A 16,594-nucleotide genomic window follows, 5' to 3' on the forward strand; every position below is an offset into this window, starting at 1 on the left:
TATAAAGTAGGTCCTACAGAAAAGCCAGTATTTTGAACAAAGGACTCTCTTCCTATTGTCTATGTTTCTTTTGGCAGACTTTTTTTTTTTTCAACAATCGATGCTCACATTGCATGGGGCTTTAGGGAGAATGGAGGAGCACTAATGCGATTTATGTAATATTTGGATAAGATGAAACTGCTCATTGCTGTAATGGAAAAAAGAATACACTTGCATGAAGTAAGTTGTAGCAAGAAATCAGACGTGTCTGGTTCCATTTAGCTTTTTCCTTTGGGACCCAGAGTGGAACGGTTGGTTTCACATCTAGCTGAGTTGTTGCTTCATAGGTTTTTACCTGTTTGTGCATCCAAAACAGAATCAGTTTACTCTTTTCATTATCATTGTGGCTTCAGCAGCAGTAGCAGGTCTGAGCTGTGTTTTAAATTGTTAAAATCCAACTACTATGGAAAAACTTAAAATTATTTAAATTATCTACATATATATTTTCTTTAAAGTAAAAGCCAAGTCTTTGTAGCCATAATGAAAGGGATGTGCCAGCTCCTTCCCACAGCCTGTTCAAATTAAGACTCATCTTCGATTCCTGCTGCTTTTGCAGTAGCAGCAGCCCCAGTAAAGCAGCATCAGTCCTGGGGCTGAGCTAGCACAGCAACAGTAGCCCTGCTTCATCATGACAAAATGTCCATGTGTTACTTTCAAGGCTACGTGAAGCTCCTTGTAAAGTTGTGCTTTCACACCATGAACCAGCTCATTATGCTCCTAAAGGCTCTTTGAAGAGGCTTTGGTGATTAGTAGCATGATGTTCACCCTAGGCTACTGCAGGGACTCGTAGCTTTATTTTCTTGGTCTGCTGCAAAGCCATTTTAGCCCCTTCATAGAACTATTGTTATAATACATACCTTGCTACTAATTGTTGTTACTGCATTCTATGCACAGTTTAAGTATACCGCAAGTTAAAGCGACTTGTGTGTGTTATTCAGGGGCATTTTTAGTGATTTAGGGGTGATTTTTTTCTGAAGTAAAAAAAAAAAGTATCTTTGCGGCCTTTTGTGTGAAGTTGTTTATATGAGCGGCCAAGCATAGGCCCGTTCTGAACAGTGATGTTTTAAATTGGCTCTGCACTAGTGGTAAGGAATTTTCACAATTAATGTTTTGCCATAAAAGCCCAAATTCGGTGGCCTCTGGCACATTCTAATGCCTATGTTCCATCATATACACTAATCTAAATTATTGCATATTTTTAATAAATTTGCTAACTTGATTATAAACTAAACAAGAATTAGGTTTCTCGTGTGTGTTTAGCCCACACAGTTTGTAAATAGCTATTTAAACATTTGTGTGCGTACATGAAAAATGCAGTGTTTCCAGTGGACTTTTGAATACTTACTGCACTATCGTCAAGTTGCTGCCACTTTCTGGAGTTTTCCGATGAGTCGAGTCTCCGCTCTCTCAGTAGGACACAACCTCTCCACTGTACACACGCACACATACACATACACACACGCACACACACAGACACACAAATTTGATATTGAATTAGTTGGATACTAGAAGCATGTTGCATAGAGAAAATCTTGTTTGTAAAAGCAGAACTGTAAATGTGTCACACTTACTCAACACTTCATTTTGTCACCAGCTGACCTCATTCCTTGCTCTCTGTCAGACGCAACAGGAAGCTTTTCCAGATGTTGTGCTGTCGTCAGGTGTTGCGGCTTCTGAGAAAAGATCTTATTAGATAAAGCCTCATGACAAACACTAGTCAGTCTGGGCGCTTCCTCTAGTCATCTTAGGCTGCCGTTAATTAAAAATCGTATTCACCAGCTGGGTGACTGCAAAACCAATATATTCCTCTTAGGAGAAGTTGACTCAGATTCAGCTTCTGAGTCATCATTGTAATTACAAAAGCATCACTACAGCTACACTCACTGCAAAGTGACTTTTTTTAAGCTGTGACAACCGAACTTTAGTTGTGTAAATATTATGGTTACCTCCTGCTGACATGTACAGGATATGACTTTAGTTTTGTGTATGAAAACTGCATTTTGACCCTTTCCTGTCTTGTATAGATAAACACAGTGGGGACCTTTGGACAGCTGCAGGTCACTTTAACTATGCAATGTTCTACCTTTTAGAAGAAGTAGTTTTGACATCCTTCAGTGAGCCAGAGTGGGTGTAGTGGGATCTATGGGCACACGGACGAGGCTACCCAGACTATGATTATTACTACCATCCTCTGATATGATTACCAGCTGTTGGCTTGGCCCTCTATGTCAGCTTTATTTTTATATATATATATATATACTTTTTTTTTTCTCCACCACCAGTTCTGCCATGCCCTGTGTTACTCTCTGTGCACGGGCCTCTTCCCAAGTCAACTGCCATGCGGCAAACAGATTCTGGGAAGCAGAGAAGGAATCTTTGTCTAAACAGAGGCTGCTGCTGGGTGTAGGCTAATGTACAGAAATGCCTGTCATGCCCAGTGCGTCCAAACTTTAGGTCAAGGATGCACTTCACAGAGAATGGAGCTGAAATATTGCACGGCCTATTGCAGAATTTGATTTAGTTAGGTTTAGTGTTTAGTATTAAACAGGAAATTTAGGAAATGAAGAGTCATGAATTATCACCAAATGAATCCTTTTAGTTCATACCATTAACAGCCATTTCTCTCTGTAGTGGGTTTTTAGGTTTACAGGATAATTTTGTGACCTGAACAAAGTCTACTACAGCTGATTACAAAAAATACAAGTGTTCATAGACGACAGTTTTATCTCATACTGGATTTCAGTCAACTCAACACTTAAAAACAGGATATTCATTTAGTTGCTGTCATTCTGAGGTCAAGATTTGGACTTAACCTCTTGATTCTCTAAATTTGTGGTATGCACTACAGTCTGCTGCACAATGGAGCAGCCCTTCCCTAAACTATGCTTTGGTCGGGTAATCCGTCCTGTTCTGTTTTCACTCTTACTCTGTGGCTATCCTAATTTGTGGAACTGTGTTGATCAATACGACTGTTTAGACACGAGAGAGGAATGGCTTCCACTGCTGGGGAATGTTTCACAGAGCTGTATTAGCAAACAAGAGGCTCCTGTTAGCTTTTCACAAGTCATTCCGAGCACTTTCTCTTGAGCGCTGATTGGCTGATTTACCTGTGCCAGTGTCTTTCTTTGTTGCACCATTATTAGCCAGGGTGTTTACTCGATGTTTTACAGTAAATCACCGTGGGAAGCCAGGGCCTTTGCTGCGTGTGTTGTTCGGACGATTTCATGGCTGGTCTTGATGTTTTGCGGTGTCTCCTGGGGACCAGCATGGCTGATCCCCATGCTTTTTGTCTGGGGTGTGTTACCCGACCCACAGCTCTGCCTGCCCCCTCTTTTGCTCCGGAGATATTTTTCAGGACCGGTGCATGGAGCAGTGCCAACTCAAATAGAGATCTGCCAGTGTGCCCTTTGTCTGCTCTGACACCGGCTGGAGTGGCGTTTTTCACCGACAGCCAGCATACGGGCTCCTGGAAGCTTACAGGCAGACGGGTAGGCAGAGTCTAAACTGTTAGCTCAGGCTGCTCTGTTTGCACATGCCTGGCGTTGATAGGCATGTCACCATGGGAACGGCCAAGGAGCCAGGCCATTTCTCGCCAATACTTTGAAAAAAAATGGAGATGATAAACTAGCAAAGTGTCAAGTGAGACAGCATTGGGAAATGAGTTTTTCTGTACTTAATGTTCTGCCATTTAAAAAAAAAAAGAAGCTACTTAGATGCTTTACCTGATTGTTTTTTACAGCTTGTCCACGTCCCTACCTTTACAGCTTATGCAATGTATTGTGATCGCACAGTTCCTCTGGAGAACAGCTTAAGCTCTTAGTTTGGGCCCATCTGTAGGGCAGATGTGTGTGAAGAATGATGTCAGGTTTAACCTCAGAAACAAACTGTTTGACCCCGACCTCAAAGGAAGACTTTGATAAATAACTGAAACTGTAGATCTGAAAGAATCAGAAACTAAACATCAGTGATTTGAAATAAAAATAAAACAACCTTTACATGCATATATGTTGATGGGAGATGGAGGAACATATGGCAATTTAGATTTAAAAAAAAATATATAAAGATAAGTTAAAAAGTTAAATTTGATATTATAAAATATTGTTCTAATGTACCTCATTAGAAAATGATGATGGGAAAGTGGAAGAGCGTATCAGCCACATCCTGATTGGTTACTTCTAAAAGAATGTTTATTCATAGATAAGATGTTTTGTGTATAGTTTTAATGATGTTAAGTTTACAGTAGTACATGCAGGTGTGTCAGGATCATGATAACTTTTGTGTCCACATAGATGTGGGTGTGCATGAAGGCCTCATGCTGTCCAATATAACTGGTGCCACATCTCATTTCAAGTGTTTTACGTGGAAGAAATATTAAAAGATTTCATTAGATTTTACATCAGAAATTTTCAATGTAATTAGATATTTTATGGTAGAAAATGTATATTAGTTATCTAAGTCACCAGGTTTACATGTCTGCTTAAAAGGTTATCCAAAGTGAATATGAAAATGAGCTCTCCATGCCCCTCTACAATTGTCCTGTTGGATTTTCTGTATTTTTCTGTAAAACAGCCACATTCTGTTTGGCTCAGCCAACACTGCAACACATTTAGAAGTCTAAATCCTTTAGAAACCATTAATAATAATGTTGACAGTGATTGAATTGCCCTGTTGATGGTAAGTCACTTAATCCTTGAGCAAACATGTTTTGTGGTGTGCATGCATGTTAGAATAGTCACCAGGATTGTGTGCATGCCGGCTGGGTTTCATGCAACATTAACATCAGTCTCTCTTGCTGAATTACAGGGGCATTTTCCTGGACACCATCCTGCCACGCTATGATGTGAATGGAGTGCGACCACCCATTGGCCAGAGAACCAGACTGAGCAAAGGGGATATCACACAGGCACGCAAACTCTACAAATGCTCCAGTAAGACCAAAATGACAGATGCTGTCTGCTATGGGTTTTTCCTGTCTATTTTTTGCATGTGTGTGTTACATAGCCCAGAGAGAAAGAGAGAGGTCTGCAGCTCCTTTTGCCATCCCTAGATGCAGCTCACATTGTGTTGAAATAGCCAAGCATCGACTATTGATGTGGTGTGGTTCCTTGGCTACAGCGTCCGAGACTCCCAAGCTGGGATGAGTGTAAACACTATCCAGAGACAGGAAGTTTCTCATCACTCTTTGCCAGATAGATGGAGAAGAACAGCTGTTCTCGAGAGGACAATGACTTAAAGATTGTTGGGAACAACACTCATGTACAGCACGTGCCACGTAAACTGTGAGGCTATACACTAAGGAGAGTTACATAAGCCTGACCCTTTTATGAAACATTCACTTTGTTAATGATTCCAGGGATGAGAGAGAGGATTCAATGCTGTTGAAGTAAACAGAATTTATAGCATTAACAGATGTACATTGAGGACAGCCTTCTGCTGAATAGATTTGATGACAGACAGTTAATTGTAGGTCAAGCCTCACATTAAAGCTCAATGAATAAACATAACGATGGGTACCAGAGCTAGACCTGCTGGTGTGGTTTTCAACCATAAATGCGTCTATATGTGTCTGTGCAAGCATTCTGTCTCTTTATTCAAGACAAGTTCTGTCTCGTGAGGAAGAAACTGACTGGATGATGTGACTCACATTGTGGGGGGTGAGGTGGTGAGTCTCCACATGTTCATGGAAAAAAAAAATCCTTAAAGAGCCATGGATCTCCCATTGTGTGCCTGAGCGCTTGTTAATGGTTTAGTACTGACAAACCTCTGCCAAACATTATTACACACAACTCTTAGCTCAGGGATTCTCATTTTATTGCTTTCACACAAACCTCAAGGGAAGCAACGAATGTGAACAGTTGGGGGAAATGTTTTCCTTACTCCTTCAAAACTCAACCTGAGGTAAAGATAACACAGAGTAATAATAGTGAATGCATACAGCTCTTCAGATGGACAACTAAAGATACAATCTACTCTCTATCATTTCCTCTCTGTCTTAATTAAGCACATCTTTCCCCCACATGGCACAAGTCTCCCTTGGTCGTTCCACGAGGCTGTGTGTGGTGTTTTGAATTAGTCCTCGCACACTTGCACATTTTAGTTTTTGCCAGTCAAACAAAGGGGTTTTTTTCACCGGCAAGGCGTACATAATGCATCACATCCTCCAGAGGGCTTGGTTATTTATAGTGGGCCAGGTTTATTTTCAGAGGATGCTCAGAGAAAGTGTCTCACTCTCTCAATTCCTTTGTGTGATCATCATCTGGAGTAGGTGGAGGAGGAAAGGGGTGAGGTGCGGGGTTGTGGGTGAATATTACAAGCAGATGTCCCTTTTGAACATAAAAGAGTTGCCGTTTACGTCACATTTAGTGTTATAATTCCAGCATCCAGCATCTGTCTCTGCAGCAAGTTTTCAGGGGATTTACTTCAGATCTGATGTGTGTATAGTTTGAATGGGTGGCTTAGGTTTTTTCAGGCAAAGACAAATTGGCAGTTCATCATGCTCACGGCTCAGGCCTTACGACTGTGTGTGTTTGTGCACAGGATGTGGGGACAGTCTGCAGGACAGCAACGGGAACTTCTCCTCCCCTGGCTTCCCCAACGGATACTCAGCCTACATGCACTGCATCTGGAGAATATCAGTCACACCAGGTGAAAAGGTATGAGCGTTTGGAAATACCAGATAAACTTTGAGATGCCTGAAAACAGTCTTTACTAACTGTTTACACTGATATGGTGTCTCTGTTACATCTTATTTATCTGAACCGTGTCGGTAATCATTCTCTCTTGGTTTTTAAGATCATTCTGAACTTCACCTCCATGGATCTGTACAGGAGCCACTTATGTTGGTATGACCATGTGGAAATCCGAGATGGTTACTGGAGGAAGGCACCTCTCAAAGGTCAGTTTTAACGGGAGAATACTTTACTTCATTACTGATTAATCTGATGACAATTTTACCAATTAATTCACCACAAAAAGGTGACATCTCCAATATATTTTTTTGTCTAACCAGTAGTTCAAAATTCAGTTTGCTATCATATAAGAAAAAGTACTACAGTAGTTAGGCTTAACATAGGTTTCACATGTCTTTTAAGTTTATGAAAATATGTACATTATATACAGAAACTGTAGGGTAAAAGCGATGTTTTGATGAGTGAAAGAGGTACAAAGTGACTATTAGTTTCAGCAAGTCATACCTAGGACATACAGTATATTAATTTATCAAACATTAAATCCTAAAATAAAGATGCTAATTGTTTAGTTATATAACTATTTTTTATGATTTTGAACTCTGTCTCTGTGTGTTTAATTTCAATTGATTTTAAGTAAAGAGCTGTATAGAGGAATTTCAGAGCTATCACAAGTGGTGTGATAATCAAATCTTGGTTGTTGTGTGTTTGTGTCTTCACCTGTGACCCAGGTCGATTCTGTGGTGATAAGCTGCCAGAGCCAATCATCTCCACCGACAGTCGACTGTGGATTGAGTTCCGCAGCAGCAGTAACTGGGTGGGAAAAGGTTTCTCCGCCGTTTATGAGGGTAAGCATCCATTCCTCGACCTCGCTGCACCCAATTTCAGTATGCCGCTCAGCTGACTGAACGCATGGCCAGTCACAGATCCAACAATGTGCCTAGAGGCTGCAGTAATATCCACAGTTTTTGGCTCTCCTGCTGCTGATGTGTCAGGCACTTTATGCTGCATTAATCAGATTTTGGCCTGCCTTCACACTCCGCTCCATTGTTTCCAGACCGTGCAAAGGAATGATTTCTGTTTGTGTGTGTGGGAGCTGGTGCTGGAGGTATTTCAGCTAATCCACATTGTGTAAATCAGAGCAGTGAGCACACGTTTTGTTTTTTTTCAGAGGCATGTGCTGATGATATTACTATTGAGGGAGCTCAGTATTATTATTTTTTTTATTGTTTTTGTTTCTGTCACATGCAGCCATCTGTGGTGGGGAGGTGAAGAAAGACAACGGCCAGATCCAGTCCCCCAACTACCCTGATGACTACAGACCGAACAAAGTGTGCGTTTGGAAGATTACTGTTGCTCAGGGCTACCACGTAGGCCTTACCTTCCAGTCTTTTGAGGTAAGACGCTAGTCCTTTTGTAATTATTAATTGAAATACTTTTTTTGTAAATTTTGTGAGTGATTTGGATAATTTTCTGATGTCCAACTCTAACCTCAAACCCTTTAACCTTCCTCAGATTGAGAGACATGACAGTTGTGCCTATGACTACCTTGAGGTGCGCGATGGAAACTCTGAAAACAGTCCCCTGCTGGGCCGCTTCTGTGGCTACGACAAGCCAGATGACATCAAAACCAGCTCCAACCAGCTGTGGATGAAATTTGTTTCAGATGGCTCTGTCAACAAGGCCGGCTTTGCTGCCAACTTCTTCAAAGGTCAGAGGTTAAGGGTTGTAAATTCTTAAGAGAGAATGTCAACATCTGTTTAATCTGAGACATTACAGCAATCACTTAGTCCATCGTTATCTTTTAAACATTATGGCAGTATAAGTTTTATATGTATTTATATGTTTTTGTTTCACGGTCGGGTTCTGTGCGACCCTCTTTGCCTGGCGATGATGTTGTTTTTGGGTGTTTCTCTTGTACGCCACCGAGCCAGGGGGCCGGCAAAAAGGGTTCTAACATATCTTTGTGTTTTCAGAGATGGATGAGTGCTCCAAGCCGGACAACGGTCGCTGTGAGCAACGCTGTGTCAACACATTAGGCAGCTACAAGTGTGCCTGTGACCCAGGCTATGAGCTGGCTGCTGACAAGCGCAGCTGTGAGGGTAAGTACAGGGAGAAAAGTCACCAGCCATACTCACCATGTCATTTACACGTTAAAGCACTTTACACAGTTAGCTACCCAGATACAATAAGTACAGTCATTTCTAAAAGCCAGAAAAGATGCCAACAGTGATGCTTGTGCTGGCTGAGCACTGCCTTTTAAATATTTGAGTCACAACAGTGCAAGCATTATTTTTATCTCAAATGATATGTTGTTGTTCAAGACCTAACTACTAGTATATAAGCTGTACAATATCTGGTGGACCACTTAGCCACCATCCTCCCCTAGAGAAAGTCAGCTACTACTACAGCTTTGCCTTGTGCTTCAATATTCAGCTTATGCTGTTTTTTTAGCTTTTGTAGAAAACCTAGAGCTGTACAAATCAAAAAAGATAATGAAGTTGAAGCAACAAGAAAAAAAAGAAAATATGTCGCAACAAATATAATAGTAGTCATCGTATAATAGATGCTCCCGCATGAATAATCCCATAGACACACTAACAGAATGGCAGTAAGCATTTGTACTGTAAATACTGTAACTTTTACTATTCCAACATTTCACCTTGTCCACATCTAATAACTGCAATCCATGTATCAAAATAACATCTGTTGCAGTTGGTAAGGATCAACGCTGCACATTAAGTTTAGCTAAAAATAGCCAGGTGAGGGGCAACACCAGTTGTTGTAACGTGTGTCTTGCGTAACTGATACAAAGCTTGCCTGAGTCCTGTCAGGCAGTAATAAGGTTAAGTCCGGACAAAAGAATATTTCAGACGGCGTTTATTTCAGCTGAATGTTTGCGGCATAACATTTGGTGACATCATTTATTTACTATCTGTTTGTCCTTGTCTCCTCCCATGTTGTGTTTTCAATCCAGCTGCATGTGGGGGCTTCATCACCAAGCTGAATGGTTCAATCACCAGCCCGGGTTGGCCCAGAGAGTACCCTCCAAACAAGAACTGCATCTGGCAGCTGGTTGCCCCCACGCAGTACCGCATCACTCTGCTCTTTGACGTCTTCGAGACTGAGGGCAATGACGTGAGCACTGGGGTTATTTTGAATTGGCACGGGGTGGGTTTGTTCTATGTTCTCTCTCTGTCATTGCAACAAGCCCTCCTTTCGTCCTTGTGTTACATAATTAAAACCAAATAGATGTTCACATGCTCTGTTTCCGTGCTCAGGTTTGTAAGTACGACTACGTGGAGGTGCGCAGTGGGCTGTCAGCAGATTCAAGGCTACATGGAAAGTTCTGTGGGGCAGAGAAACCAGAAGCTATTACCTCCCAGTACAACAACATGCGCATTGAGTTTAAATCAGACAATACAGTGTCCAAAAAGGGCTTTAAAGCACAGTTCTTCTCAGGTGAGTCCCCTAACAGTGATGTCTTTTCAGTCAGTCACTTGGAGCTGCTGTCTGTCAGCCTTGAAAGGAAACCAAGGTTGTTCTCTGTGCTTCCTCAGACAAAGATGAGTGCTCTAAGGAGAACGGTGGCTGTCAACATGAGTGTGTCAACACCTTTGGGAGCTACAGCTGTCAGTGCAGGAGTGGCTTTGTGCTACATGAGAATAAACACGACTGTAAAGAAGGTATATCACCTCAAACTCGTGTCTCTTTGATATGCTTGCACATTTATTCTTACTCCTGACTTTTTTTGCAATCAGAGCAGGCATTGGAGTCGATGGGCACACGCTTACTAGGAGTTTAAGTCTCTTCCATATTAGTATGATACAGAGGTCTGCGTTGACTCAGTGATGTCTTTTTACAGCTGGCTGTGATCACACTGTGAATAGTGTGAGCGGTATCATCACCAGCCCCAATTGGCCGGATAAATACCCCAGCAAGAAGGCATGCACCTGGGCACTCACCACCACTCCAGGCCACCGCATTAAAATCGTATGTCTCACTTCCTCCAGCTCTCTGTATAATTTTACTTGTCAGTCATGTATTTATTTGTGTATAACGTATTTGCGTAATTTAATTGCTAAATCCATTGACGACATCTGTGTTTACTGTGCTGCTGTCAGAAACTGTTATGCCATTTCCTAACAACAAAGTGTGGCTCCCTCTCCTGTGTCCTATGCATTTTTGTCTACTATGTCAGACAAAAAGATTGTTTTCAATTTTTTATTTTTTTTAGCGTTTGCTGACAGAAAATCTGTCACCAATTTATGATATCAAAGCACGTCATGCATGACTCTGTTTCTAAATTACAATACAAAAATTGAGGAAATTATTTTTTTTATTTTACTCTAGTTTACCTGTGTGCTGAGAGAATTACAGTTATTTTTCAGTTTTCTAGAAATAACATGTATCACTGTTAAGTGAACCGCATTGTATTGAAAATATAGAAGCATAAAATACTTGATCTCATAAATTTCTATTTCTACCAAACATACTCATTATCTTGTTTTGTCGCAGGCCTTCAACGAGCTCGACATGGAGGCCCACCTGGAGTGTGCTTATGACCACATTGAGATTTACGACGGTCGAGATGGGAAAGCTCCAAGTCTGGGTCGCTTTTGTGGCACCAAGAAGCCCCCACCCATCACTTCTAATGCCAACAAGCTGTTCATTCGCTTTTTCTCTGATAATTCTGTACAGAAGAAAGGCTTCGAGGCTTCCCATACTGCAGGTAAGAATAGATGCTGTTATAACAGTACTCCATTTCCCTTCCTGCTGAAGAAAAAAACACAATGTAGCTGAGAAGGATTCCAGTAAAATCACTTAAGCCTTCATGTTTTTGGGACATCGGTTAATTTAAGCTCACTCACATATCAAACGTCTTAATGGTTTTTGGATGTAATGCTTACAGGATTTAGTTTTGGGAACAATTCACCACCTAGTCTGAGAATGATAATGACTCAAAACCAACTACAGAGCATGTTCAAGAATCCTTTATATCTGTATGACTGTAAAACCACAAATATGACAGAGACCAACAAGCACGAGCAGCTGAACTTGTAACTTGTTAATGCTGGCCTCTGCTTACTAAATGTCCAACTCAATTCTGGTCACAGAGTGCGGAGGTCGCCTAAAGGCTGAGGTCAAAACCAAGGACCTGTTCTCCCACGCCCAGTTCGGGGACAATAACTACCCTGGAGCCTCTGACTGTCAGTGGGTGATCTCGGCAGAGAAAGGGTACGGAGTGGAGCTCATCTTCCAGACCTTTGAGATTGAGGAGGAGGCGGACTGTGGCTATGACTACATGGAGCTCTTCGATGGAGCTGACACCAAGTCTCCACGGCTGGGACGTTATTGTGGCTCAGGGGTAAGAGCATTTTCCTAACAGCCTCTACTTTCTGAATGTCTTTTCTTGGTTTGTCACAGCACTTTTTTCAGGTTTACAGTATAACAGCAGGAGTATTCAGACAATTGTTCTGAAGTTTGCACTGCTGTTGAATAACCTTTGCCAGCGGTTTGTGAAAGACTTTAATCACTTTGTTAAAGTTGACGTGTTCCTCTGGGTTTGGGATTGTTGGTGTGGAGGCGGTTGTAGGTCGACACAAGCCATCACTGCCCGGGTGCCGATAGCCTATCAGAGTCTCTGACATCGGGTTGTAACAGTGAATTAATCAGCCAATGCTGAGGCTGCAGCCTGAGTCTGGAACAATGAGGCCAGCAGGGAATAGAAACACGTTTCCTCAGGTCAGAGAACAGCTTGATTTCATTTACACACTTCCATAATAAGCTCTGGCCTTTTACTCACTCCTGTTCCTGTGAATGATTTGCTGGAGGGGACATAACACCCCCAGAACCCCGGGGAGTGGCTCTTCAATCAAGTTTCCTTTTTTATAAAACAGGTCGAAATAAACTGACACAATTCAGCCCAAAGTAGGCCCAAACTCATTATAGTGTGGGGAGGTTTAGTTTCAACCCAAGGGCTTTTCTCAGTTAACTGCAGACTACATTTAGCTGTGTGCACAATACAATTTGTTGGCAGCTTTCTTCTTGTGTTTTAAATCTCTTTTGCAATAAACTAAGACTTAAGCGGTATTGTAGATATTTTATTCATGTCATGAATGACAGCTTTAATCAACAGCCTGGTGTTTTACAGTTGGTTGCACAAGCTTACTCTGACATTACAGCATTGTCTTTGTCGTAGCCACAGTGCAGCTGCCTGAGCACCTCAACCAACTAATTATTTTTTAGTACAATGTTCCGAATTAATATTCATGTGATTCCGCTGTTATGACAAACAGCCAGATCAAGTGCTGCATATTTTCTGTGCACACATAATTCATTTAATCCCCCCCCCCCCTTTGTTTTATTGAAAATAGTTTGTCCGACTTTGTACTCAAAACAGTAGACATGTATAATATAATATAAGTACTATGCAGTATATGGTTTTGTTCAGGGAAGAAATGAGCTCGGTGGAGTGGTGCACCTGGAACTAATCATCAGAGTATATTTTATCCTCCCTTTAACAACAGCCAAAGGCTCAATCAGAATAAATTTGGAAAGGGTCAGTCCAGTTCCCGGACCCTTACGTGGCCCCTGGCTGTTACAGAGGTAGCAGTCATATGCAGTCAGAAGCCATTCGTCATAGTCACTGATTTGACTTCCGTTTCAGCATGTGAGAAGTCTTTATTTTTAATTGAAGTGCAGTCAACAAACCAGAAAGAAACAGCACAAATTAATCTGTTGTTTTGTCACTCCTGACAGCCTCCAGAGGAGATCTACTCAGCCGGTGACTCCATTGTGATCAAGTTCCGCTCCGACGATACAATCAACAAAAAAGGATTCCACGTCCGCTACACCAGCACCAAGTTCCAGGACACACTTCACTCTCGCAAGTGACCAGCGGGGGCCGGAAGGGGCCGTGCAGGGCAAAGGGGAAAACGGAGGGGCTCCCAGGGGAGGCGCCAGCCTGACGCTCGGAAACCTTCGGCCACCAAGATGAATCAGACACGACCGAACAGCCGCAAGACCACCAACCGCACCTCAGCTTCTAGGGGCTCTAGCTCCCCCCACAGACTGTGAGGAGAAAAGCCATTCTGCAGCACACCTTGTTTTTACCTTTTTATGGTTAGGATTGGGGTGGGAGGATGAACGTCCACCTTAGGCGGACCGTAGGGTAAAGTTATTGACCCAGATCCCTCCTTTTTTTTGTTAGTTTCTTCTTCTTTTTTTTTAACGTGCCTCCCAATGAGAGGCACAAAGGAAAATAGTGGATTCTCAGGACCTGTAGGAAGGCAGGCATCAGCTGGACAGATCCCTGCTTTTGTCTGACCAGCCCACCACATCCAGGAGGGGAGAGGAAGAGGAGGAGGAGTATGGGAGGGTCCCCTGCACTCCTCAATAATTGCTCTCCTCTCCTCACACTCTCATCCTTTTTGTTCAAGGATTCCTATCTGTAAAAGGATTAGAAGGACTTGACTTGAGATTTTTGATGCTGTATGTCAGTCAATTGCATGTAATTACAAGGAAAGAAGCAAAACTGTACAGTGACAACACCAGCATTTGTAATCGGCATTGTCCTGGCAACCAGTGGCAAGATTCTTGTTACCATTAACAAGGAAATTAAGGAGGCAGTTATCTTATTAAAGGACTAATAAATGAATTGTGGTCCATGTCTTCTGGTTGGTAATTGCTTGCCTGATGACTTGCTATTACTGTACCTCCATGTATAAAGTAATGTGTATGATCTTTCAAAGGGAACATGTGCTTTTCTCAACTCGAACCAGTTAGCACTTTACAGTGAATTGTTCCAAAATCATGAGCTTATGAATTTTTGTGAAATGCAATGCCAGTTCACTTATTTTTAAATGCGTTTTATCTCTCTTATGCTTCATTGTTTTGTTTTTTTAATTGCTCCTTTAGTTCCTCGGGCATACTTGAACATTGTGTGTGCCCTGTAACATGGGGTAATAAATATATGAATTATGTTTCAGTGTTGATTTACAGTTCTGATGTAAAATAATTTCTGTCCAAAGAAAATGCCTTTTCTTGGTACAATGAAGTATTTCACAAGAACCAAATGAGCCTGGGTATTTATTGTAATAGTTATTACATATATAATGTAAAGGGGGAAAGGTACTGTTGAAATTAGCCCTATTATTGCCTTTTTTATGTATAGCCATTGGTCTATGTTGAATATACTATGTTGCTCACGCATTCCTTTTCTCCATTTATTTCTCACTCAACACGATGAGAATAATGTTTTTGTGATATTTCAGTAGTCTGGCACATCTGTTTGATGTGTAACCCCTGTGCACAATATTTACTGATAACTGTAAAACTGTTTTGTGCGATTTCAGTTAAACCATGTCCTGCGTCGCACTGGCTGAGTTGTCGGTTGAGTGTAATCCAGGACACGTGAGTAAGAGTGTTACAGACCTGAGGACTTAAATGGCACACTGGTCTGTTTGAAATAGTTTTCTGACACCCAGCAAACATAAAAAAAACAACAAAGCCACATATAAATATCCATTATTCATCTTATCTTTGATTCACTATTTATAGATGGACCTTGTCATCTGAGACTACAGAAGGAAAGCATTTCATTTTTTACCTTGCTAAATACTCATGTATCCTTACGCTCCCTTGTTGTTATTTAATTACCAGTCTGTTATGTGTTTTTATTTTATAAATACACAAGAAGCAGAGCACTGTAGATGCACAGAAAACTAGACTAGACTGAAATTGTCCCTCACTCTAAAAGATGCTGCAAAGCACATGCAGCTGTAACCAGGCTGTAGTCTGGGTAAACACACTTTAAGATGATCAAGACACATTTCACATTCCTGATTAAATGATAAATATTCCCGAAAGGTTCAGGTACTTTACCTTTTAATGTAGATTTATAGTATTATTGGTCGAAAAAAGTCATAGTATAGTATTTGCAAAAAACAAATCATGAAAAGACATAGTATGTAAATAAAATGTCGAAAAAAGTAAAAAAAAGTCACAGTATAGTATGTTGAAAAAACTCATGTACATAGTATGTAAATAAAATGTCGAAAAAGTAAAAACAAATGTCATAGTATGTTATAAGAAGTCAAAAAAAGTCACAATATAGTATGTCGAAAAAATTCATGGTATAGCATGTCGAAAAGAAATCATAAAAACGTCATAGTATAGTATGTTGAATACAGTCAAAATTAAGTTGTAGTATAGCAAAAAATATAAAAAGTCATAAAAACGTTATAGTCTAGATGTATAAAATTTAGTAAGCAGATGTATCACATGTAGACTTAAAAAAATATCTTTGGGGACCATGCTCTAAATCCAACCGGAAGTCCGCCATTTTGAATTTTGTATGACTTTATTGTGGGTTTTTTTTGCCATTTCCAGGCGCTGTACTATGAACTCCTCCTAGGGAATTAATCAGATCAACGTAGAATTTGGTCAGAACAATCTAAAGACCTTGGTGATTAAAAGTTACTAAAAGGTTAAAGTTTCATCCAACGACAAGGATGTGGTGTGGCAGCCATTTTACATGGTTCGCCATCATCCATCAAGCAGTTGTCACTTGACTGTACTTTGTCAAAACTGTCCCAAACTTGACATGCTTGATGACTGTCATGATTTTATGACTTCTGCATGCCAATATTTAGTCATAGTCATAGCGCCACCTACTAATAACCATGGCTGTAAGCAGGATTCTATAATTACAGAGGCCCAAACACTGAACTTATTAAAAGGGTTCGTGGGCACACGACCAGAAAAAGACTTCTCTGATCTAAATATGTGCAAACTAAGATGTTTGGAGAGCAGAAATTGGATAAAAAAGGTTTCCAAATCGTACTTGTACGTGGAGTTTTCATTAA

At 41.0% G+C, this 16,594-nt stretch overlaps 1 protein-coding gene across 1 annotated transcript in view; it reads left to right on the top strand.

The window, feature by feature from the left end:
• The window catches only part of bmp1a (bone morphogenetic protein 1a), a 29,706-nt gene extending 14,996 nt beyond the window's left edge, over positions 1-14,710 (top strand). The window contains exons 7-20 of the mRNA XM_068702798.1: positions 4,843-4,967; positions 6,577-6,692; positions 6,832-6,934; positions 7,457-7,573; positions 7,977-8,122; positions 8,241-8,436; positions 8,702-8,827; positions 9,703-9,863; positions 10,007-10,187; positions 10,286-10,411; positions 10,591-10,718; positions 11,244-11,457; positions 11,843-12,093; positions 13,488-14,710. Coding sequence (XP_068558899.1) covers positions 4,843-4,967; positions 6,577-6,692; positions 6,832-6,934; positions 7,457-7,573; positions 7,977-8,122; positions 8,241-8,436; positions 8,702-8,827; positions 9,703-9,863; positions 10,007-10,187; positions 10,286-10,411; positions 10,591-10,718; positions 11,244-11,457; positions 11,843-12,093; positions 13,488-13,622 — 2,125 coding nt within the window. The 3' untranslated portion in view covers positions 13,623-14,710. The remainder of the gene's footprint in view (positions 1-4,842; positions 4,968-6,576; positions 6,693-6,831; positions 6,935-7,456; positions 7,574-7,976; positions 8,123-8,240; positions 8,437-8,701; positions 8,828-9,702; positions 9,864-10,006; positions 10,188-10,285; positions 10,412-10,590; positions 10,719-11,243; positions 11,458-11,842; positions 12,094-13,487) is intronic.
• Positions 14,711-16,594: the final 1,884 nt, after the last annotated feature.

This window comes from Cebidichthys violaceus, unplaced genomic scaffold (genome assembly GCF_023349555.1).
Source record: "Cebidichthys violaceus isolate CVI_PGR_0920_01 unplaced genomic scaffold, fCebVio1.0.p SCAF_9, whole genome shotgun sequence".
NCBI classification, from domain to species: domain Eukaryota; kingdom Metazoa; phylum Chordata; class Actinopteri; order Perciformes; family Stichaeidae; genus Cebidichthys; species Cebidichthys violaceus.